This window comes from Tamandua tetradactyla, chromosome 22 (assembly GCF_023851605.1).
Source record: "Tamandua tetradactyla isolate mTamTet1 chromosome 22, mTamTet1.pri, whole genome shotgun sequence".
NCBI classification, from domain to species: domain Eukaryota; kingdom Metazoa; phylum Chordata; class Mammalia; order Pilosa; family Myrmecophagidae; genus Tamandua; species Tamandua tetradactyla.
This window is the reverse complement of record NC_135348.1, coordinates 11,157,184-11,183,126: the sequence shown is the minus strand read 5'-3', so window position 1 is coordinate 11,183,126 and position 25,943 is coordinate 11,157,184. Positions and strand designations below refer to the sequence as shown.

General features: G+C 38.0%; 1 protein-coding gene across 14 annotated transcripts in view; it reads left to right on the top strand.

Moving 5' to 3' along the window:
- GUCY1A1 (guanylate cyclase 1 soluble subunit alpha 1) overlaps positions 1-17,386 on the top strand; it is a 60,096-nt gene extending 42,710 nt beyond the window's left edge. For all 14 annotated transcript variants that reach the window (XM_077139708.1, XM_077139718.1, XM_077139709.1 and 11 more), the window contains 4 exons: positions 2,144-2,629; positions 6,462-6,605; positions 11,492-11,646; positions 16,466-17,386. In XM_077139708.1, the coding sequence (XP_076995823.1) occupies positions 2,144-2,629; positions 6,462-6,605; positions 11,492-11,646; positions 16,466-16,667 (987 nt within the window). In that variant the 3' untranslated portion in view covers positions 16,668-17,386. The remainder of the gene's footprint in view (positions 1-2,143; positions 2,630-6,461; positions 6,606-11,491; positions 11,647-16,465) is intronic.
- Positions 17,387-25,943: the final 8,557 nt, after the last annotated feature.

The following is a 25,943-nucleotide window of genomic DNA, read 5'->3' as shown; positions in this document are numbered from 1 at the left end:
CATTTATGTTTAAAACAATGCTAAAATTATTTTAAGGCTAGAATACATTTAAAACAGAATCCTTATGGCATTCTTTGGCTTACTTCATTCATTGCTTCAACAAATATTTGTTGAATGCATTCCATCTTTCAAAACCCTATGGCGTATTATATAACTATATATTAAGTAAATATTTATATAAAGTATGTCTTTAGCCATCAGATAATTTACTTAATTTGGAATAATAAGAGGCATTGTTTTACAAAAGCAAACAACAAATGACTTGTTTCTTATAGGAAGCGTCTACGTGGAGTTTTACTCAGGTTTTAATAGAAATGACAAAATAAAAAAAATTATTTGATTTTAATTGTTACTGAACATGGGGGAAAGGCATATTCTGTTGCCTTATGATAGAGAACTTTGGTAATTATTCAGACTCAGGAAAGAGTTTGCTAAAACCATTGTTGCTGGAACAGGCAAACTAATAGAGCCATTTAAAAGTGTAAATAACTTTTAGACCCACATGACTCTAGCAAAAACACTGTTTGTTCCAAAAAATGAAAACAGTGTTATCTTTGTTTTTCTCATCATAAAAATAACAAACCTGAATTTTAAAATTGGGTAACAGTTGAATATGTTCATTGCAGCAAAATAAAAAATTCTAAAATATTAGTTGTACATTTTACAACTTTCTGTTTTCACTAACCTATGTATTTGGGCATCCTTGCATGTTTAGAAGTAATTCTACCTCATTGGTTAAAGTTTTTGTCATATTCTCTGTATGATTGTACCCTAATTAAACCAGTCTGCTGTATTAGTTAACTAAATGCTTAAACAAATACCGTACGAATTGGTTAAACAAAGGGAATTTATTGGCTTATGATTTTGAGGCTGGGAGAGTCCAAAATCTAGTTGTCAGCAAGGCAGTGCTTTTTCCCTGAAGACTGTGACATTATGGAGCTGGCTGCCTGCAAGCCTTGGTCCTTGGATTTACTTTTACATGGCAGTGCCCATGACAGTGTCTTCTCTTTTTCTCTAGGTTCCCTTTACTTCCCACTGCTTTCAGTGACTCTTCTCTGTGTGGCTGTGTTTATAAAGCCTCCAGTGATAGGATTAAGATCCATCCTGATTCTGTTGGTCACACCTCGACTTAAAATAACCTCATCAAGAGGTCTTATTTACACTGGGTTCACACCTGCAGGAATGGATTAAGATTAAGATGTTTTCTGGGACACGTAATTGAGTCTCTGACACCCTTATTAAAGGGCATTTGGGCTTCTCACTTTTTGCTGCAGTGAACGCTTGCATCCATATATTTGTTCTACACTCATGCAAGCATGTTTTCTTGGGATTGAAGACCTTCATTTGAAGAGGCATCTGTCTGGAGGCCTCCTTTGTTAACAGTCCTGTCTGTCTGCTGGGTTGTTCATCTGTCTGTGTTGTGAAGGGCAGTGTTAGTTACATGCTTAAGGCAGAGTCTAAATAGGGGGGTTATGTGTTTTGTAAGATCTGATGCTAAATCCCTGGATAAATAATAGTCTACAAAAGATAGCTTGAGGTGTGTGTGTGTGTGTGTGTGTGTGTGTGTGTGTGTGTGTGGATGGGGCTGTTTCTAACTGAAAAATAAAACTCAGAACAAAAAAATCTTATATTTGGAGGCTTTTAACCCCTCCATACCTGCCAGGTGGAACAACTAGTTTAGGAGAGAAGTGAGGAGAAGGAAAAAAGCACGTTAAAAAGAGGAGAAGATTAAAAAAAGAAAGAAAAAAAAATAAAAGAGTAAGAAGAAAAAGTTAATTTTCACAAGTGTCCCAAAATATACCAAAAATATAACTCCAGATAAACCAAAAGGAGAGTATCAAAATGATGTAGTTTAACAGCAGCAGCATCGTACACCTTGATGCAAGAATTTTTTGCAAGCTATAGATCTTTGCAAATCATTATTTCAGTGTAGCAGTATCCCAATATATTCTTCAAATCCGGCATGCATTTTAGAACTTATAGCAACTTGGAACAATAAGGAAGCATGTTGTTCTTTTTCAGCAGGTTGAAAAAATAGTGTTTAAATGCAAAGGGATTATCCCTCCATCTCCTTTGTCTCCTTTGTCTCAGAAAAGTGCTGGCAACTTAACTATACAGCAATACATTCTCCTTTGCTTCACAGGTCATGGACCTCAAAGGCCAAATGATCTACATCATTGAGTCCAGTGCCGTCTTGTTCCTGGGGTCACCCTGTGTGGACAGATTAGAAGATTTTACCGGCCGAGGACTCTACCTGTCAGACATTCCAATTCACAATGCGCTGAGGGATGTGGTCTTGATTGGAGAACAAGCCAGAGCCCAAGATGGCCTGAAAAAGAGGCTGGGGAAGCTCAAGGCCACCCTTGAGCAAGCCCACCAAGCCCTGGAGGAGGAGAAGAAGAAGACGGTAGATCTTCTGTGCTCTATATTTCCCAGCGAGGTTGCTCAGCAGTTGTGGCAAGGACAAGTAGTGCAAGCCAAGAAGTTCAGGAATGTCACCATGCTTTTCTCGGACATTGTGGGATTCACGGCCATCTGCTCCCAGTGCTCACCTTTGCAGGTCATCACCATGCTCAATGCACTCTACACCCGCTTTGACCAGCAGTGTGGAGAGTTGGACGTCTACAAGGTAGGGGATTGCAGGGAAGTAGCTCTTTTACAGGCAAAAGTCACTGAGCAAAAGCACTCATGCAGGAGCTGAATTACAATGCAAACACAAGGTCTTCTCTGCAGGATCCTGCAACCCGCATCCTGGGAGCAGGCAGAGTCCATTAATCATGTGGGTGTTCTTTGGCCAGAAATAACTCTGAATCTGCTCAGAAATAGAGAAATTATTGTTCCATGAAAGGATGGCCACGTTGTCTTCTCAAAGAATGAGCATATGGTGAAGGGATCATAGCAGAGAGAAGGATGAGATTTAGGAACTATGTAAGGGTTGTTTAAGAGACGTATGCATCTGACACTCTACTGTAGAAATGGAGTTGAATTACTAAGCCTAAAACAATTCAAGGTATGAGACCTATACAGGGAAAGTTCATCCTTTGCATTTGTAAAAGTAAATAACAATGAGGATTATAAAAATTATCTTTAAGTAGATTAGTTCAATACATGAGTAACTTGATAATTGCGTGGCCAGTTCCTGGATATCGAAGCCAGCTAATTAAGGCATTACCATAGAGAGCCCAAGGACTGAGACATTTGAATAAGAGACTTGTTTCAAATCAAGTTCTCCACCTCACTTGCTTTATCAAGTTAAATAACCATTCTCTGTTCCAAAACAGAGAAAGTAATAGCCACCCACAGAGTTTGTGTGCAGGAAGAGCATGTATTATTTCCCATAATCTTCATGAACAGGATTGTTATAAATATTATGATAGATAATATATGCTACTCATCAACCAGTCAGTATTTATTATGCCTACCATGTACCATAATAATTATCGTTCTTGGACTGGGACACAATTGTGACTGTCCTTGATATGTAATACATTTTTTTTATTATTATATTTTAATTTTTTTGGCATGGGCAGGCTCCGGGAATTGAACCCGGGTCTCCGGCATGACAGGCGAAAATTCTGCCACTGAGACATTGTTGTACTGCCCTGCAGTACATTATTTTCTAAGTGTAACTATTTATAAGACAGCTGATGAAGAGTTTTCATGTTTTTCCTGCTTTGTTGGGATGAACAGGTTTTACCGATTTAAATTATTTTGCATTGTTTTAGATATTGGTATTAAAGATAAAGACATCTTGTTTGTATGGCTTATGTGACCTTAAATTGCCACATAGCAACCTGGGATTTCAGAGCTTAACCCAACAAGAAATAAATACATTATTAAGGCAGAAACAGATATTATTTATGGGAAGAAATTAACTCTTGCCTCATTTCATTTTAGATGCCAGAAATAAAACCTTCCCTTTTGAAATTTCTAACAGGAAATTCCAGGCAAAGCTGTGATTCTCCCGGGTTAAAAAAAAAAAAAAAAAGGTCATGCCTAATTACAGATAAACTAATTGGCTCCATTTAGTTTAAGTTTGATGGCCTCTTATGCAATTTACTATGTTTATTTTGTAGACATTTTTTATCTTGAGAATGTTCCCCTCTCAGAATTGGGAGAAAGAAGTCTTTTGCTCCTTTACAATTGCTGTGATTGTTAGCAGAAGAGGTAGCCCTCTTCTTTTGTAACTTTCAACTTGTAGAAATAAAAAATGCTCCTATTAAGTATTCAGAGATTATGCTCCATAATGCAAGCACGGCAGCACAGAGCTCCCCTGATTAACTCAGCATGGCTTGATTAGACATTCACCTTCAATCCCAGTCCTCATTTTTTTTTCTACACTTCTAATTTTGCATGAAAGTTCCTGAAGGCAGATGAAAATAAATAAGAAAGGGTGTTAACCATGGAATAAATCTAAGATATACAGAAGGTATAGGCTGATGTATGAGTATGATGGCTTCCAAGCAATTTTTCAACCTTATTTGCTCCAGAGCCTTGATCATACTAGGGCTATATTTAATTTCATTTTCTCTGTCTTTCAATCTTTTGGTCATTTTTCTGCTTATTTCTGTATTCGTTTATCCATTATTGGACACATATTTACTGGCCATCTAACATTTGCATAGCATGGGATCTGGACAAAGGCATAAAGAAAGCAATTCCTTGTGAGAAGAGCGCACATATAAGGGGGCTGCTGGGAAGAGGAGGATGGACTGACAGAGGCTGGCTTTCCAGTACAACAGGACAGATGCCCACTTCCATTCACACGTGCGCAGGGTGGTAGGAGGGCACCCAACCCCTGTAGGGGTGGGGCATTGCTTCTCCTAATTAATAACATTTATTGAATACCTGTAATATATTAGCTATTATGATAAGCACTTCTTATCATAATAAGAAAACACTTATGGGAGGTCTTGCCGTCCAGCTTTCATTCGCCATTCATTCATGGTTCTTTACTGCACACTGGTGATATAGGAGTGAACAAGGTAGACGACCTCAGAGAATTTAATTCTTTCCCCTGTGTACTAGAAGAAAGAAAGACAATAAACAGATGAGTAAATGTATAATGCTTCATTTGGTATAAGCGATCTGGGAAGAAATTAAAGCAGGGGAAAGAGAGTGAGGGCAAGGGGTGAATGCTGTTTCGTAGAAGTGGTCAGGATAGGCCTTTCTAATAAGGGGATGTTTTAGCCGCAACTAAAGGAAAAGAGGGACAAGCCAAATGGTTATCAGCAGGCTTCCAGAGAAAAGAAAGAGCAATTGGGGGTGCAAGGGTAGTTCGGTGGTAGAATTCCCACCTGCCATGCAGGAGACCCGGGTTTGATTCCCAGTCCATGCACTTCCCAAACAAACAGGCAAACAAACAAATGAAAAACCAAACAAATGAAAATTCAGCAAATGATGCTGCAATAAGGGGATACTCACATGGAAAAAGAATGATATGTGGCCCCTGCCATCCAGCGTACAAAAAAAAAAAGAAATAGCAATTGTTTAAGGGATAACTAGGATGCCAGTGAATTGAAACAAAATGCACAAGGGGTGAAGGTAAGGCATAAATCATGGGTAACCAGGAAGAGAGACCACAATGAATCTCAGAAACAAAATGTAAGGGCTTCATCATTTTCTCATAGTAGAATGGTTTTCCATGCCTTTCTGTTTTGAAAAAAGGAAGGGAAAAGGGAAAATTTTGAAGGTTTCTCAGAATTTGAATGGAATTGTAACTATTATAATTTAGGGGATTATTTGTGGTTTTAAATTAAGCATTAGCTCATTATAACCAGTATCACAAACAAATAAAAAATTACCTGTAACAATGACATAATGATGATAATTAGAACATTTGCAATTTATACAATAACTTCCCTTTCCATAACCTTCCAAGCACCATTGTTTATGGCTCCTGGTTGAATATCATGTCCAAGTAAATGCTTGTAATTTTATGAGAACTCCAAAAATCCTTTAGTAAAACCATATCTGTGCCACTCATGACCATTTTTGTCTTCCTGCATTCCTATGACGTGTATTGAGGGGTGGCTGCGTAAAACCACGCACTCCCTTTTATGCTGAGGTGGATATAAAATCAGTAAGACATCCCAATATCTTGAAGGATTTATTGTCAACCCAAAATACATAATTTGCTTCCTCGAAAGCTATTTTGCATAGTGGAAAAAAGAAAGATTAAATGATATGGTGAATTACCGGCAAGTCTGGGAAAGGAAGTCACTTGGTAGGATGTTCAAAGAATTGTGCGGTCTGTCAGTGCAGTGTCCTGAGGGATTTAAACCGTGTGAGTTCCCTGAAAGGGTTTTTGAATTCACCTTGGCGAAGAAAGCCATTTCCGAGAGTATGCCATTTAGCCTGATTTTCCAGGGAAGGCCTGAGCACAGCTTTCTGCTGTGTGATGCAATGCTCTGATCCTCCCTCAACTTCTATTTATAACGTGGAAAATGTGTTATGTCTAGGTGGAGACCATCGGCGATGCATATTGTGTTGCTGGAGGGCTACACAAAGAAAGCGACACCCATGCTGTTCAGATAGCACTGATGGCCCTGAAGATGATGGAACTTTCTGATGAGGTCATGTCTCCCCATGGAGAACCTATCAAGGTAAAGCAGGTGACAGATTGTTGAGGAGATGTCAGGAGAGTGAATTCATTCGTTATGAAAAGTATGGTGCATCAGTTAGGGTTTTGTTGCAGGGAGCAACGTTTTTTATAATTAGTTTAGGCAGGAAGACTTTATTATAAGGTATTAGATAGCTCGCAGAATCATTGAGAGGGCTCCAGATGCCATCTGTAAGTGGGGCTTTCAAAAATGGCTCGCAAAGCCACACGCTACTGCCTCTGCGGCTGGCTAAAGGACAAAGTGACACCTACTGCAATTTAAATCTGCAAAATGCACACCGTATATCGCAACAGTCACAAGATGAGTGACTAGAAACTGGATTCTAGGCTGAGCGTGCCGTAACAAAACCAGAGGCTTCCATAATTGTGTGTGTCCTTGGAAGTCACAGAAGCACAGTCACAACCAAAATCTTGCCTTTACAAATCTCATGTTATTGCATCTGATTGACCAAACCTAAATGCATTTAGAAGCTGCAATGGAGTTTGGAAAAATGCAGATTTTAATTTTCCAGGTTCAAAGGGGAGAATGTTACACTAGAATAGATGTTGATTGCTAATCCACAGATATTTTCCAAGGCACATTACATACCAGAATTTCTAGATGAGCCAGATCCCAGAATATATGTCTTGTTGGAATTGAAAACATGAAAGCACCATGCTAGATGTTAGTTTAATAGCTAGAACGTGAGTAAGTTACCTTTATTTGCCCACTTGTGGGGAATTTCCCATTTAAGTTTTATAGAACAGTCCTCCACTGATCACCTTCAGAAGTACATCTTTGAAGTAATGTGCAATTCCAGCTGGTATGTTACAATGTATAGAGGAAACAAAAATTAAACTACAATATTAGCCTTGACTCTCTTTAACCTTAATTCAAGCCTAAATGTCTAAACCTTCATATACTATTTTCTAACTCTATGGTCATACCAGTTTTGTTTTGTTTTTTTACCTCTGTGTAACAGATTTCCTTAAATTTAGCTGTGAAAAACCACAAAGTTTTTATTATGTGTGGATTCTGTGCACCAGGAATTTGAACAAGGCATAGCAGAGATACCTTGTCTATGCTCCATAATGTCTGGGATCTCAGCTGGGAAGACTCCAGTGAATGAGGTTGACTGGAATAGTGGGATTAGAATGTTGATGTTGGTGGATCCATTCTAAGATGGGTTCTTCTCTTACAAGTATCTGGTTGCCTGGTGGGGAAGGCATGAAAGGCTGGGCTTAGCTGAACTGTCAGCCCAAGCGCTTCCATGTGGCTGCTCAACCGGAGTCTGCTCAGAGTAGTCAGACTTCTGACTGGTTGGTCACACCCCAGTGATTAGTGGAAGCTGCCCAATTTTATGACCTAGCCTCAGAAGATACAGTGACACTTCCACTATATTCTGCGCATCAAAGCAGACATAAGCCTGTGCAGAGGGGAGGGGACTTAGACCTCTGTTCTGCTTTGCTGAAGCTGCCAGAATACAACACATCAGAGATGGAACGGCTTTTAATAAAAGGGGATGTATTTAGTTAAAAATTTGCAATACTCCAGAGGAAAGGCAGCTAACTTTCATGGGAGGTTTTCTATCATATGGGAAGGCACACGGGGAACTCTGCTGGCCTTCTCTCCTGGCTTCTGGGTTCCACCGTCTTTCCCAAGGGTGATTCGTTTCTGCATCTCTGCATGTCTGGGCTGACCTGTGACTGCTGAGCTGTGCAGCATTGAGGTCTTTTCTGACCTCTCTCATTTAAGCCTCCAGCTAATTAAATTACACATTAATTGTAGAAGGCATTCCCCTTAGCCTACAGCATATATAATCAGCCGTAGATGAGTTTCACATGCTAATGATTCAAGTTTGCAGCAACAGAACGAGGCACCATCACCTGGTCACGTTGACACCTGAACTAACTACCACAACCCCCATGTCTCAATAAGAAAAGAGACAAATTGCAACTACATTTTTAAACCACCACCACACCTGACTGTGGTGGTTTCAAACTTAATTTCCAAAATTGCCTTTTTGTAAATAGGAGAATTCTGTGTTTCTTTTTCTATTTTATTTTTTGTGTGAGGGAATTCAGCATAAAAGTAAGTATGTATTTTTAGAGTCTTCATTATCGAAAACACCATTGATTTTCACATAACTTTTTTTTGTAAATAAAATGGGTGTGTTTAGTGTGAGGGGTTTAGAGACAGACTTTTTATTATTTATACAGGTTTATTTTTAGATTTTAGCAATTGGAAGAATTATTCATAGCTAGTTTCAAAGATAATTACCTAAGTAATAATAGTCTAGCTTTAATGATCTGTAAAGGAGATGTTAAATATACCTCTTTATGTGTACTGATCTACAATCTTCGGAAATATCTGATGGCTTTATTTGCTACCTGTGAAACATCTCAGAGGCACGAAAGAAGAGTATTTTTTAGCAGACAGAGAAGCCTTGATGTGTATGGGAAAGAAGCCTGTAGTGACTCAAACATTGTCTCATTAAGTCTTACCACAACATTTTGAAGAGGGACCCATAGTTCAGTGATGTATAAGAGAAGTCAGGCCTCCTGTTTCAGGATTTTGAGTCATGACCATCTGGCCTTAAAGCCAGGCTTTTCTGTGCCTTGCCAGGCTTCCTCATGAATTGGAGTTGAAGTAAAAGAGCAGAAAATATTTCCCTTTTTCTTTTCAAACTCGATGCTTTTTCTCCAACATGCCACATGTAAAAAGCATCCGGGTTCTCACTTATTCCTACCCATTTCCTCACTAACATCCATCCACTCAGGCTTAGAAAACTACAGTTGGATGAGATCAGAGGGCTGAAACAAACAGTGAAAATCAGTGGTGGTAACTGAGCTTGGAAACAAACTTCCACGCCCCTCATTCCTGTTCCAGGAAGCCTGTGGTGATGTGTCAAATGTGTTTTCCCAGTAGAAGACTCCCCCAGCAGGTTCACATTTAAGCATTTACTGGGAGACAGGCAGAATTCTGACTTTGCCTTTCATTATTTCCTATACAAATCTGTTTCCATTGATGCATTCAGTGCCTGATGTACATCTTGAACTTTGGATCCTTTTCTTGCACATGAATTTGAAAAATGCCCCAATGAGTAAACTTCGGGAAGGAGAGTGAGAGTCAGAACCAGAAAAGGCAAGGGAGGGAGGATAGGACAGGGATAGCCTAAGGAAGCATTTACTTTAGATGTGTTGTTTGGTTTTCTACAAGGAGAATGTTTTTATATACTACTTAGGAAGCAAAAAAATAAAAATCTGCCATGAATTTGTCATATAAAAACTAGAGTAACTGAGTTCAGAGAGAGACATTGGTTTACCAGAAGACTTCCCAAAGAGATTGAGAACTCCTCAATCTAAATGTGATAAAATTGTAGCTGATATTTATGGGTAGAAGGTAGGCTTTTCTCATCTTTTTTTTTAGGGTGCTACTGTCATATGTGTTAAAATCTTTCTCTCCTATAGAAGAAAAAGCCATATGGAACAGACATCTAAGAGCTGCTGTTTAGAGTAAAACTAACCAAGAAAGGACTTTAAAAATAATCCAACCATTTGTTTTATAGATGAAGGAATAGTCGGATGAAAATGAAAAGACATATAGAAAGTTAACTCCCACTTAGTAGCTGATTTTGGTTTAAATACAAATGTCCTGGTTGATAATCTAGTGCTTTGGTTTGAACGTTTTACAAAATTTGTGATTTGACATATTAAAAGAACATTCTAGAAAGTTTCTAGCAGATGTCTGAAATCAGCTGTAAAGCTAGGCAGAACTGGAGTCTTTTGACTTCTAAATTTCATCAGAGTTACTAAGTACTTGGCTTTTGTTTAAAAGACACACACATACACACACACACATATATGTATACATATAATTTTCAAAATGTCAACTGAATATGGAACTTGAAAATAATTGGCAGGGTGTCTGAGTGCCATTAAAAATATTTGGACTTTGAGCAGTGCAATGGTGGCTCAGTCTCAGAATTCTCACCTGCCATGCCAGAGGCCTGGGTTCGGTTCCTGGTGCCTGCCCATGAAAAAAAAAAAATTCCCACATTAGCTCACTTCATTTCAGTAGTAAATTAAGAAATGTGCATCCTCTAAGATGGTCAAGAATTCAGAGCCCTTTAGGAGATCCCAGTTTAGAACATTTTGTCTCAGTGGCTTCCCAAATAATTGATAACTTTCAGGCATCCTAAAGTTTTACCCCAACATATCTCAGAATGTCTCTTAAATCTAGAAGTGGCAGAACCCGGACTGGCCCATGGGTGCAGACTTTTAGTTAAGTATATATAGTCACTGTTTAGTCACCCAGGCCTAAACTCCCTCTAACTTTCTGCTTCCTCTGTTATTTTCCACTTAAATATTACAATTCCTTTTCGCTAGCCCTTGGTCACCTGAATAGTGGTATCGTGGTTGACATGACGTTCCCTTAAAGCAAAATCTCTTAAAAAAAAAACAACATGTAAATCCTTACCACGTTGTCCTTCTTTTTCGGTGTTTTGGGAAACAACTTCTGGAGTTGAGAAATTATGTTTGTCTCACTGATGGACAGGGAGGGTTTACATAAGTGACCCAGAAATATTTTATTGTGATAGATGTGCTTGGAAATTTTTGTCAGATATTGAAGATGGGTTAAATAAAGATGGTCTTTGTAGTAAACCCAAGCACATACCTGAAGATGATTTTAAGAGGTGTGATTACTGGTTCTGTACTAGTGATTTTTCATGGGATGTGAGAAGTAGAGGGAATTGGCTGGAGGTTTGGAGGAAGAGAGCAGTGAGGTGGTGAGACTGAGTGGTAGAAGAGCTTAGTCAGGGCATGTAAACATCACTGGTGGATAGAAAGTGTTTTACCATTGAGAACGTTGTTTCTTTTTGCTTTCAGATGCGGATTGGACTGCATTCTGGATCTGTTTTCGCTGGAGTTGTTGGAGTTAAAATGCCTCGTTACTGTCTCTTTGGAAACAACGTCACCCTGGCTAACAAATTTGAGTCCTGTAGTATACCACGGAAAATCAACGTCAGCCCAACTACTTACAGGTAGGGATTATCTAAAGCACCTGGAAACTCTTCTCTTTATTTATATACAGTTCTCAGGCAGTGTGACCATGGCTCAGTGGCAGAGCTCTCGCCTGCCGTGCTGGAGACCCGGGTTTGATTCCCAAAGCCTGCTCATGCCAAAAAAAAAAAGTAGTCTATACACAGTTGTCTTTTTTTCCATTGGTTTATTTCATTCTCCATAATTTTTTCGGTCTTGCTTAGATAGAAAAAGAAAAGTAACAACTTCCATCACTCTCGCCTTAACTTTTCTTTAAACTGCTTATTATCCTCATGAGACCTTCTCTCCTGGAATATTTATAATCCTTTCCGACCTTTTATCTTCCTTGGTAATTCTTTTATAAACCCACATTAATAACGCCTTCAGTACTGCCAACTTAGAAAAATTTACTAGAAGAAGAATTTGCAGGTCATTAAACATTGTACAAAGTGTACAGAGTGTCATGGATTGGCAATAAGCATTAACACAGTAACAGAGGAGCCACGTGGCACCTATCAGGAAAACCTCTATTTTAACTGTCTCCCTGACGGCATGCTGCAGGCAACTTGAGTCAATAAATTCTGCCATTTCGCTGAATTTTATTTCCTTAAACCAGAAAATAAGCCAATCCCCTTGGGGTAGAAATATATCTGTTTTATAAGTTACATTTTGTTTTAAAAACCCAATTAAAATAAAACCCTTTTAAGAACAATAGCAAAAAATAATCAACTCCCTGTGAGCTGCTCTTAATTCACTTGCTCCAAGTGACTTAAGTTTCCACTTCTCAGAGATAACCATTTTACATCGTATTCTCTCTCCTTAAAGTTCTAACACTTTTTCTTTCCAGTCCTGACTCTCAGTTGATTAGCTCGTTTCATGTGTCTCAGTGAGAATTCATGTGGCAAGATAACACTCCATCTTCATGCCTGGTTGCCATCAGCCAAGCTACCTCAGTACCCCATCTTTGGCCTTCTCTCTTGTTACAATAGGTCAGTTCCCCCTACCAGTGTCCAGCCCTCTATTTTTGCTCCATATGATATTTCCTATCAACTTCTCAAAAACTCCTCTTCTGAAAATAACTCCTTTCTATGACCAATTCCTGTCTGTGATGGAATGATCATACTATCAGACTGCAAACATATATTTTATCAAACCCCTTCAAACAAACAAAAAACACAAATTTATGTCCCAGTCCTTCTTCAACTATTATCCTGTATTTGTCCCCTTTTACAGCAAGACTCCTCTAAAGAGTTGTCTATACTGACTGTCTCTTCTTTTGCATCTCCCATTCTCCCTTCAACCCTCTCCAATCAGGGTTCGTCCCTTCACTTCATTTGAATGGTTCTTAGCAGGGTCAGCTATGCCCCTTGCTGAAGTCAAGGTTAATTCTCTCTCCATATTTCATTCACCATCTTTCTAGCAAATGAATATGCTGATCACTACCTCCTTTAAACATTTTCTTCTTTAGGTTTCTGTGATGCCACATTCACCTGGTTTACTCACTTCCACCGTTACTACGCATTCTCGGTGTCTTTCATTGGTAACTTCGCCCCTACCAAACCTTTGAATATTGGAGTGTCTCAGAACTGTGTTCTCTTCACTGTCTTAATGTTTATGACTCTACCATTTTTATCTGTAGGCCATCCCATAATTTTCCACTGAGCCACGGATTCCCGTATCCTATGTTTCATTCCCACTTGGATGACTAATTGACATTTTAAATAAATTAACATGATCAAATTAGAACTAGTGACTTCCCACACTCACCCTCCAGAAACCCACTTCCCTCCCAGCTCATTATATGGCAGCACCATCTACCCAGTTACTCAGGTGGTAAACCTTGGAGTGACCATTCCTTCTTCCGTCTCTCAGTCCACCACCTCCACCCACAAAACCCCACCTGAATGCAGCATTTCTTCTCGTGTGCAAAGCTACAACCCAAGCGAAACCTCCCTTTTCTCTCCCATCTGAAGAAACTGGGTATCATCCTTCTGGCTTCTTTCTTGGTTACCTCCTTCCCACACTGGAGCCAGATTATCATTATAAATAGAAATCAAATCTCAATTCTGCATTAAAAACCCTCCAGTGGCTTCTCATGGTAGCCAGAATAAAATTTAAACTTTTTAGCACAGACTAAAATGTCCTGTTTGACCACATCCTGCCAATCTCTGCCTTTTGATTTTCTACCATTTTCTCCTTCACTCACTGAACTCCTGCCCCTTGCCTCCTTTTGTTTGTCAGCCATGGTCAACCAATTCCTATGTCAATGATATTTGCCATTCCTTCTGCTTAATAGCAGTTTCTCCTTAATCATCATGTCTTCCTCTTTCTCATTATTAGGTCTTAAATTAGATGCCACTTTGTCCGAGAGATGCTCATAAAGCCTCAGAGCTAGAGCAATAACCTTCCCCTCATATCCCTTCAAATTATCCTATTTTACCATCTTCTCAGCTCTTATGAGCTTCTGAAATTGTTTTATCTGTTTATGAGCTTACTGATGCCTCTCTTACAAGATGTCAGCCTCATGTGGCATGGGTCTTGCTATTGAATACATCCTGTATCCTTAGTCCTTGATTGGTGTCTGGTGCACATTAGGAAAGCGATGAGTATTCATTGACTGTTGATCCTGTTATCAGTATAACTTCAGAATTGGAAAAGTTCCTGGAGATCATTATGATATTGAGTTACAATCTGACTAGGGATAATCTGTAGGATTAAGAACTGGTGCCCTCAGAGGATATGTCTCTCAGCTCTTTGGAAGCGTTGAGAAGACTCATCCTTTTGTAGCACATGTGTCCCTGGCTGGTCCTTTCCATGATACCTCCTGCTTCCCCAATGCTCAGTGATGCAGGAGGCATGCGTTTGCATATTGAGGAGTCCCTGTGTGCTCATCTACCCTTAGAACAAAACCTTTCTATACAAAAAGAATAGTTTTCTGTTTCTTCTATTTTGATTGATTTTAAACAGTATGAAACTAAACTCTTTTTTAATTTTTTTATAACATGGGCAGGCACTGGGAATGAAACTAAAGTCTTAGAAAAATGCTCATTTATTTCATTTCTTAAAATTTGGCAGTCTTGACGAGTGGTAGGAGACAATGATTCTAACTACTCATTTGCTACCAAAATATAATTCCAGAGCTCAGATCTTCCAACAGAGAATCATGCTATTTTGATATACATCTCCAACTACAGGGCGGGGCTCACAATTTAATCCTTAGAGTCACTGTATTGATAATACACATTGATGATACACATGCATATTTTTATGTCTGGATTTTGACAACATGGATAGACGGTTTTATGTTTTGCTTTTCAAAAAGGTAAAATGTATTCTGATTATAATCATAACATACTCATTTTAGAAGGTTGACAAAATCAGAAAATGTAAATTAAATAATAAAAATAATTCAGAATCTCACTATTCAGAGAGAGGAACATTTTTCTGCATTATATGCATATTATATATATATGCCTGCATGTAAATGATAATGAAAATTTAGCTTATTATTTATTGAACTTGGATGCATTTGCTCAGGTCATTTCTACTTTTTATAGACAAATATGTTATAAATTATTTTAACTTCATCCATTGATATGAGTAGTAATTTACTTTTCTTTTATGCTCACATAGGAAATATTTATCTCATCTAAAGGACAAACAATGGCCAATGTGCTTTATTTAGGCAAGAATAAATACTTAATATAAAAGACTTAATAACATTTTAAAGTGCTTTTGCTTAAAAGCACTTCTTTTTTTTTCGTATTATAGGAAAACTTAAAGGGTAATAGAATAGAGAACTTAAATTTAATCAAATATCCATGCTTTGTGAAATGTAATTAATGATTGACAGAATACTGATATAATTTTAATTTTACTCACTATTTAGGAGAAACAATAGACTATTAAAATTTGTACACAAATAAATGAAAATTATTCAAAATGTCTCTTTGGTAACAAACTGGCTGAAAACTGAATTCTGGGATGACGTTTTTCAAGTAATAAAATAATTGATATAATATCAAGAATGGATTGCTTGATATGTTTATGGAATACATATAAATTTAAGACACACAAATCCTTAAGGGTACAAAAAAATCCTTAAGAGTACAAAAAAATCTTTACCTTCAAACCCTGGTTCCAAATTCCAGTGAATTATTTAGAATGTAAGCAATTTAATGATAATTATGCTTTCCTTTTGTTTGAACATTAGGAGAAATTTACTTTTTATTTGAAGGGATAATTTTCTGTATTTTTGTTTGCTTTTATTGAAGCTAGGAAAATTAGCAGGGACAGATCAGATGTTAGAGTTTCAGGTGAGTGGACCAGTGACAGAGGTTTCTGCAGGTGATCCTGGTATTGTTATAGACAGAAATGGCAGATGTGGGGCATAAATGGACAGTAACCAGGCTGGGGTGGGTAAATAAAACTAGGATCTCTTATTTGCAGGAAAGGCCTGAGAGCATATTGATAGTGGAGCTGGACCCAAATTCCATAAGGGGAAAGAACAAAGAGGATAAAGGGCAAACAGGAGTGGTGACGCAGAAAATAGAGTTGATGTAGCAATTTTGGGGAAATGGTATCTGGTCAAGAGAGAGTAAGAGGATACCTTTCTAGTTATCGTGATTTGACTTTTCTTGGCACTTCTTCGGTGAAGATGCCTGTTAATGTCATTGGAAACTTTCTACCCATCACAACTAAAATAGCCTATTTATTAATATTCTCAGGAATTTTCATTTAGTTAGGTTGTCTTCATTTTTTTAAGTGCACGAACTCTTGGGCTGATAATGAATGTTAATATTTTTGTTTTCATCTTTTCAGATTACTCAAGGACTGCCCTGGGTTTGTGTTTACGCCTCGATCACGAGAAGACCTTCCACCCAACTTCCCCAGTGAAATTCCTGGCATCTGTCATTTTCTGGATGCTTATCTGCAAGGAACAAATTCCAAGCCATGGTTCCAAAGGGGAGATGATAAAGATGGCAGTGCTGATTTTTTAGGCAAAGCATCCGGGATAGATTAGCAGAATGTACAGCTGATTATAAGTGTTTGGGGTTTGACTCCTTCGAGAATGCGTGTAACCTCTGAAAGCACTTTAGGATTGTGGATGGCATAAGAGCAGTATTAGCATGTAAGGAGCTAGGTCAAGTTCTACTTTTATCCCACTTCACATGGCGAAAGCATATGCTACTTAACATGATAAAAGTGTATTCACGTTAATATATCAACTTTACTGTTAGACAAAAAAAAGAGCCTCAAAAAGGGACTGTTTCAGGCACTTCCTGTGCTATAACAATCACATACTACATGTTCTCAGAAGCCAACACATAGTACACGTATCTGGTTATTGTAGTGAATTGTATAAAGTGAGGAATCACCTGTAGTCTTGCGCCCCAGTGGAGTGCCCTGGTTATTAAAGTGTATTTGTGATAATGTTGCCTTAAACAAGTTTTTTAAATAGAAATCATGTCTTTGATATCATAAGCTCTTTCAACTCTGCATTTTATTATGGCACTTTCTCATGGTAACTGGTAGCATATATAGAAAAAGTAGACTGAGATTTGTTTATCTGTTGCATTTTTCTTTTTTCCTTTTTTTTTTGGAAAATAAACAATTACGAGTTAGTTGCACTATGGTTACAAAATAGATTTTCTGTAAATATTAAGTATTATTTTCAGTTCTTGAAGTTAAATATATTCTCCATAACATGTCTTGTAACAATAAATATTTCCTCTTGTTTGACATTTGTTAGTTTTTATTTTACACATTCTAAAAGCTATTTTCATTCATATTAGCAATTTAATTCACATGAATTCATTTTATTATAGCAGTAGCAAAATAGTCAGTATAAAAGAGGCTTGTAGGCAGTGTCATGGTGGCTCAGTGGCAGAGTTCTCACCTGCCATGCTGGAGACCTGGATTTGATTCCCGGTGCCTGCCCATGTTACAAAAAAAAAAAGGCTTGTAAGCCATATTGAAGTGCAATAACGTCATTCTAATTTAATTTAACCAGAAGTAACATGGGAGAAAAGTAATCATCGAGGGAGCCTACCATGAGTTCAGTAGTAAAACTTTCACAATCACATATACACACTCGGCAGTAATTTGGACTTTCTTTAGCAGAAATTCTCCATTGCCATGCCGAGCCATGTAAAGTTCCCATAAGAAAGTTTGAGCTCAGATGTGGGAAATAAGATTTGTTCTTTTTGCTGCTAACTTAGCTTTCTTAAAGTATTTGAGCTGAACGCTTTGGGGGGTGTGTGTGTGTGTGTGTGTGTGTGTGTGAATGTACTAAGGATCATTATTTTTGTCTTAAGTACACATCTACGAAATTTTTCTTCTCTTTGAAATATCACAATAATAATTGTTAAGAGATGGTTAACACTGATGAAAAAAAAAACTAGGGTGATTTCATCATCAAAATGTCTAAACATTTTCCTGGCGCTTGAATATCTAGTTTTAATGATGTTGGTCTAAGTTCTGTGTTGAACTAAATAACCTGCAGGCTTTGGTTCGGGAAAAGGATTTGATTTCAAAAGATGCTCAACTTCAAAGCAAGAGCGAGATGAACTTTTAAGTTTTTAAATCAGGATTAGCAGAACCCTAGATACCCAGAACCCTTATCTGGGTTTCGGAGAAGTCACTCCATTTAAAAGTTCTTCAGCTGTCTCGATTTATCCCCATGCTAGTCCCTAGTCCCTGGTGACCTCAGGAATCTGGCCTCTAAGATCCCAAGGGTTCTATTATAGGCCTTACAGTTATTACTGTTTACTAAATGGTAATCTCATGGCCTGAAGGATTGACTGTGTCTCATTCAGTTCCTTAAGGAACACCATAGGCCTTGGGTAAGTACAGTCACAATGATATAAAGTCAATAAAAGTATTTAAAGGGAGAAGAACACTTAAATACAGTTCTCTTTCTATAACCGAACCCATATTACAGAGAAAATAATAGGAATTAAAGGAAATAAAAAAGCATTACATACATTGCTTTCTACCCAGTATTTAAACAGATGCCAATTGGGTAAAACTTTGTGCCCAAAAGTTTGCAAATTGATTAAAATTCAAAAAGTATTTCCCATGTGTGTATACACATAAACACATAGAAAATGGAATAAAATGTAACAATATAGATATAGACTATGAGGGAATTCCTTGTGTTGTTCCTGCAACTTTTCCTATACATTTAACATTTTATCTTAAATAAAAGGTTATGAAAATGTGTAGAAATTAAATCATCTGGGATAGGTGTACCAGGCCAGCCTACAAAGGTCTATTATTATGGAACATTTTAGAACATAGCTAAGATTTTCATGAGAGCATGCATTTGAAGTTCACAGCATGCATGCTAAAAAATTAAGGAATCCTTTTTCTCTCAATCTTACTGACTTTGCAGGGCTGAAGTTATGGGGACATTTTCAGAGCCAGACCACTGATGGTAGCCAGGGGCAGAGATCCTAGAGGGTAGGTTATCCAGGGAACTAAGAGACCCAATTGGAAACTCGGAGGTTGAGCAGACTTGAGGTTGGAGAACGAATGGTAGAGAGGGCCTATAATAGCACTGAGATCTAAGGGCACTGAGCATTCTTGATACTTTCACTATCTTAAAACTAATATGGAGTCCTAGGACTGCTTCCTTATCAGACTTTCTCCTGAGAACCCTAGATGCTGCTCCTTCTATTTTAATTTTATTATTTCTATTCATGGTTTCCTGTCCCTTTGAGGCAATGCATAAATTAAGTAAGCTATTCATACGTGTTTCTCAAGCAAGTATAGAGCATATTTGGAAGTTTTCTAAAGATTTTTGCAACAAGAAACAAAGGGAAATATAGAATTCAAATGTTTCATCCCATATTTGCCTTATCTTTTCTATTTCCATCTAGACTTTGTAAACATAAAAGGTTTGAACCTAGATACTAATAGATTCATTCACTCATTTCCACTGATCAATATTTATTGTATGCCTAACTATATACCAAGGACAAGGCTGTATTTCTGGTTTTCAATAGTAAAGTATGGTCCATTCCATCAAGAGAGAAAAGTGAAGGCCAAATATAATTAATTATAAATTTCTTTGGAGGAAAACATATAAAAACTAAGCACTTGCTGTAGTCTCTTGATCTTAAGTAATTCAAGCAAAGAGAAAAAAGGACATGGTCCAGACAAGAAAACTAACACAAAGAAAAGGGGTCTTTGTGAAGTGCCCAGTATATTCCAGACAGCCAGTTGCTTGAGATGAGCTGGGAGTGAGGAGAATAAGTTCTGCATTACCACTTGAATAAAAATCATTAAAGGGGCTGTTTTTCAAATTAAGACATATGATAGTTATTATTAATCCCTACAGAGCCCTTCCTTTAAAATAAATCTTACCCAAAACGAGAGCTCAAAACAGAAAAAAAGACCCATTTGTTCCTACCTCCATCTCACAATACTATTTTCTAACAAGTAGACAAGGGAGGTGTCAAATGTTAAGGAAAAAGAATGGTATAATCAGACGTGTATTTTTTAAACAGCTTGGATAACGATGGATAATTACTTCCACAGACTGGCCAAATTAACATTCTTCTGTATCTCAAAGGAGACACTTCTTTATCCTGGGTACTTTAACACAAGTAAGAACAGAAATCAGGAATGTCTGGTGTTCGAATTTTATATCACTTGCAGATCTTTCTGTGGGGTATGTGAAAGAGCTGCTTCAGTGTTTTAGCCAAACTTTCTCCCCCAATTCCTTCTCTGTGACATTGGCAGTCACACATGCTGACCCTGTCGAGGTCTGTCTCATGTGTTCTATATTGGGTCTCACCAATGAAAACGATGAAGGAAAGGGGGTGGGGGTGTGTAGTCCACATATTAGCTGGGAGATAGACATGGGTTCTCTGAGATTACCTAACTGGGAAACTGCTCAAATGGAGGTTTACATGCAAAGCATGAATATAAGCCTAGAGCCATGTAATGCTATAAAGCCATATTCAAGTGCCTGTTAAAGCAACTGTTAATAGTCCCAGAGAGAATGGGATAATGAAGTACTACAGGAGTAGTTCTCTGCACCTGATTTTGAACTGGATTAATCAGTAATAAGTGAAAAGGAATATCTTCAGCACCTATTATTTGGGGTGGCTTAATAGATTGCTGGCCTTCACTGAGCAGTAAAATGACACATAAGGTGTTTGCATTGGTTGATGGTGCTCATCAGTGCAGTTTGCACTCTTTAAATAGCATATTTGGAAAGTTAAATGAAGACAGACTCAAAGGGAGCAGAGGTGGGTGGCATGGGACACGTGTCAAAGGTGGGAGGGTAGTCCTTAGAGGGGGTTAGACCAGAGGTGCTACAATTTCTGGAAAGGTGGACTCACCGTGTCCTCCAAAACAGGTACTCGGCGCTGCAGAGAGGTTAGGGAGCTGCGATCCCACAAGCTAAGAGCGAGGACAGCTTGCCTTCTTAAGTAAAGAACACCAAAATATAATTTTTAAATCAACGTTTTCAGTGCTACAATGCACATTCTTAATTTGAGCTGCCTTTCAAACCCTGGGAAATCTCTGTATCCTTTAGTGAGAAGAGGAAGAATCACTCCTGTCTTGCAAGTCGTGAGGGCAGAGTAAGAGAAGTAATTAATTCTTACAGTTTTTGTTGAGTTCTTTTTCTTTTTGCTCCTAGCAAGTCAGCTTCCAGATTTTAGATAACGTGTTCCCACCTTTTAAATGCTTCTTTTACTACACTGATAATGTGTACTCATTTGGTATTCCTATTTTAAGCTACTTTACACGTTTTAATTGCCCTCAGTATTTCTCTTGAAGCAGCTTTGCTCTTAAAGTATTCACACCTGCGTCTGTTTTCAGTACCCCCCAAAATCCACGCACTTATTCATTCAGAACTATTCCCTTACTTTTATTTGTACTCATCTCTTGTGCAAAAAAAGGTAGCAGAGACTTCATAAATGCACAGTCGACAATTATAAAAATAAGCAAAAGTGGGGGAAAAAAGCAATATTCTAAAAGCCAGACTTCTTTTATCATCAGTGCAGATTATTTTTCATCATAATAAATCTTGTTTCAGGAAAATGTTAATATTTTAGATTAAAAGACTGGAGTACAGGTCAGTTTAAACTTTAAATAGCAAATCTGGAACTTAGCTTCAGATTTTGTGGTTGAAGATTTTGGTTAAAGTTGTGCTGCCTTTGAATCTTTTGAATTTTTTAATAATTTCATGTTAGAAAATTCAGTTGCAAATAAGCCTTACAGATACTGAACAAAATCGCTTGGTGCAAAATGACTTCGCAAATACCCAGAACTTAAAATATCTGCTAAGATGTTTATTTAGTCTGAAATGATGCCAAACCCAAAATGCTGTTTTGGAAGTTAGTCCAACTTGTTAAATAGTATACACATAGAAGAAAAAGAGCAAAACTGAAGCCCTTTGGGAAGTTATGCTGACAGTGATCATGGAATTCTGGGCATTTAGAAAGAATTAGTAATTCCTAGTGATGTAGGGATTTGCATTACCCAGGTAGCTGTTTAATCACAATGGACTTACTTTGTTCCCAGTTGAACTGTATCATGCAAGACTGAAGTGAATAAAATATTTTCATTTTTGAGAATTTACTATTTCTTCATCTGTTCACATACAAATGAGCGATGCCCTGCAAAATCTCATAACAAGATGTGATAGTTACAGATTTCAAGCAATGTTCTCCAAACTTGGGGTATTCCTGCACCCCATTTGTATGGATTCTGATTTTTAAATATAACACACAATGTATGTATAAATATAACACACAATGTGACTACAATGTATGGATTCTGATTTTTAAGTATAACACACTGCTCCCAATCAACACACTAAATAGTAATAAACCTTATTTTATTTTTAAATGAACACAAAAACCAATAGATATTCTAGTATTTTCTTCACTTACCCTCGCGAATCATCAGTACATTTTACTTTGGTAATTGCTGTGATTGTCTAGTGCGTCTTCACTTTTATTGTCACACATAACTTTGGGAACTGGATAAAAGGTAAAGAACATCCCCTCTCCAAAAATGTATATAGTCCATGCATTCTAAGAACTATAACTTTCAGACATTTGGGGACTTTGTGGAATACATTCCTGTATCACCCCCTAAAGAGGGTCCATAGACCCTCAAATGAAGAATTTATTTATTGATTTATTTATTTATTCATTCATTCATTGTTGCCTGGGCAGACACCAGGAATCGAACCTGGGTCTCCAGCATGCCAGGCAAGAATTCTGCCACTGAGCCACTGTCGCACCACCCTGAAGAATTTATTTTATAGAGGGGAAGATAGTAAATAATATGTGAAATGAGCAGAGAACAAACAACTGGCAGACTCTATGTCCCTTGGTTTATATGAAGCCACTTTAGATTTTCGAGGAATAAAGAGAATTAGACGTTTGGTTCTGGTATGTGGACTGATTTGTGGGGCTTCACAGGCAGACTTCTAAACTTTCATTTCCAGCAAATATTTAATATATCACAAATATAGTTTTCCAACTTTTGGTAAATGTTCATTGTTTTAGATAGCCTAAATTTTTTTTTCTAATTTGGATACTTTTTAAAATATTTTCCTCTATGTTAAGGAGGAGAGCCATTGAACCTTGCATTGAAAACTTTCTTGGCACTAAAGACACTCCTTTTATTATTACTTTCACAGCTACTTTAAATAACAGGTTTATCTCTTAGTCCTGCTTCTGGCAGAGAGGCAAAGTCTATCAAAATGTTACCCAGTATCTAAGAAGCTTTTTAGACATTGTTGCCACATAAATATTGGAATAAAAGTGTTCAAGGTAAATATAAATCTTCTTAAAATTAAAAACGAGTTCTGTTTAAAAAGAAAAATGGAGCACTGAACCAAGTAAAAACAATATCGTTCCAAGTTACACAAGTGCATTTGCTCTGACATACGTCTCCCAGCTACAGATAGAGGAAACCTTAAACTCAATGGCATGGGAAAACAGAACCGATGACTCTTATGTCAGGCTTTTGCTGGGTATAGGTCAATGTATCCTAATTCTCCATTCAAACAGTTATCATTAAATAAGGTACTAATAAATTGAAAATGCATTTTTTAGGTGTGTAACACTATTATTTCCCACAAAACTCATTTCTAACTCACACATAACAAAATTAAAAGGGAAAAAGAAAGTAAAATTGTACTCAGTTTATCCAGGTGCAATAGTTAGTGGCACAAGCACTGGAGTCAGTTTGTTTCTCTAGCAATCTGTTGGGAGACAATTTTCCAACAGTGTCTCACATTTTGTGCAAAAACGAAGGTGCTGACTCTTTTCACTCCACACCATCTTTTCAAGCGTGTTTGTATGGCCATCTGCTTGGAAAAATAGAAATAGCATCTTCCCCCAGAACAAAGACCAGGCGTGCTTATGTTCAGTCTTAAAATAACCCTCAGTAGCAAAGGTCAGACATTTATACTGCCCATTATTCTATTATTGTAGATTTGGGTTCTCTAAAATTCAGGGTTCTGTTCCTGTAATGCAACCCATTCCACATGCCAGTGTCTCCTGGCCCTCTTCACATCTTCCTTTGGGAACTGGGGCCGAGGGGCCCAGGTTAAGATAAAGCTGATATTCTACGTCTGCTGATATAGCTGTAAAGTAATAAGGTCTTGTTACTGACCCAGGAGTCTTGTGTCTTCTGCCAGCATTCATGAAGTGGTAGCAGTCTAACATACTAGCTTACAAGTAAAGTCTCAGACCCTTCACAGCTACTGAGTTTTAGCAATAGTGATGGGGTGCCAAAAGAGATGTGACTCTCTGGAAGAGAAGGATGAAGTCCTTTTGGGAAGGAAAGTTTGTGGAAGTTGATAGTAAACATGGTGACCAAATGGTATGTTTAACAGGGTGATGCAATATCCTCCATTTTATTGCTTGTTAATGAGGAAGACTTGGGAGGTGGTTGCATGTCAAGGATCAGAAGGTAGTTTAGAAACAGCTACCTGAACAGTACCTTGTATGCCATTAACTCTCCCCTGGCTGATTAGACTTTCCCACCAGTTGGGCTGTCAGCCTCAAGTTTACCTCATTGTGACAAGCGATACAAAGAACCATTCTGCGCAAGAGGAAAGTTCTGACTCTCTTCAGACAACAGTTACAGAGACATACGCTTACATAGAACACAAAAGGAGGGAAATTGTGACCACTGTTGGAAGAAACCAAGAAAATTATTAGAACATTGACTGGCACACTTGAGAGATAAGGGAGTTAGGTGCAGGCTTGCCAATTTGGAAGGATAGCAGCAGTCGGGCAGTCTTAAGGCTGAGCATCTCCTACAGTCCATCACCCCAGACTTTGATTCTTTCAGTGACCACCATTCTCAGAGGTTTTTTTTTGTTTTTTTTTTTTGCAGTAAATCCTGGCTGCAAAAAGGGAGTATTCACCCTTTTGGGGAGATTTCCCTTAAACAGACAAACTCCTTTGAGAAAGCTGAGACATTAATCAATATTTGAGCTCTTGATGTCTAAATTAGGTATTTAATGCTGATGAAAGTGACTCACTGGAGAATAAGTGACTGACCCAAGTACTCTAGATAAATTCTTGTGTTAGACCTATGTTGCTGGAAATCTCCCCTAGCCCTTATGAAGAAGTTGGGTGACAACTTAAGAGATATTTTTTTAGCAATGGAGCAGCAAATGTCTTTAATTAAGATGGATTACTTAAAGAAAAAATTCCTGCCATGCAAACCAAATGGTGAACCTGATGACCCTGGCTGAAGTACAAAGTTGCCGTGGCTGTTGAGATAAGAAATCCCCAAAGCTAAGATAGTGCCAGCAATGATGACCTTGCTACCTGCTACAGAGTGTTGGCTGAAAATATTGAAAGTTCATTTGGTTGAGTCCCAGGCTGCCACCATGCTGCTCCAAACTGAAAGCAAATGCTCCTTGGTTACAGCATGGAGTTACGCTCTCTCGCTTTGCCTCTTTATACCTTGATCTCAGCTGCTTTAATGGGAAAGATGAGGAATGAGGCCAAAGCCTTATGGCCCAAGAAGAATCAACAGCCATAGATCTGTCCTGTGTGTGTGTATTGCGGGGGGTTGGGGAAAGCACAGTAATCTAAGTTTTATGACTTTGTTATATACTGATGCTGAAGTCACCCTCCTACCTGGTCACCTGGTGGGGTGGGTGCCTGTGTTTACTTAATGGATGTGGGCAGGATTTATGGTAAGCAAGAGAAGCTAATGTGAACCTGTAGGTCAGGTCTTTGGAATCACTTCAATGTAGTGTCACTTCTGTATCTGAATATATAGTAAGAGGTGGTGTGCTATA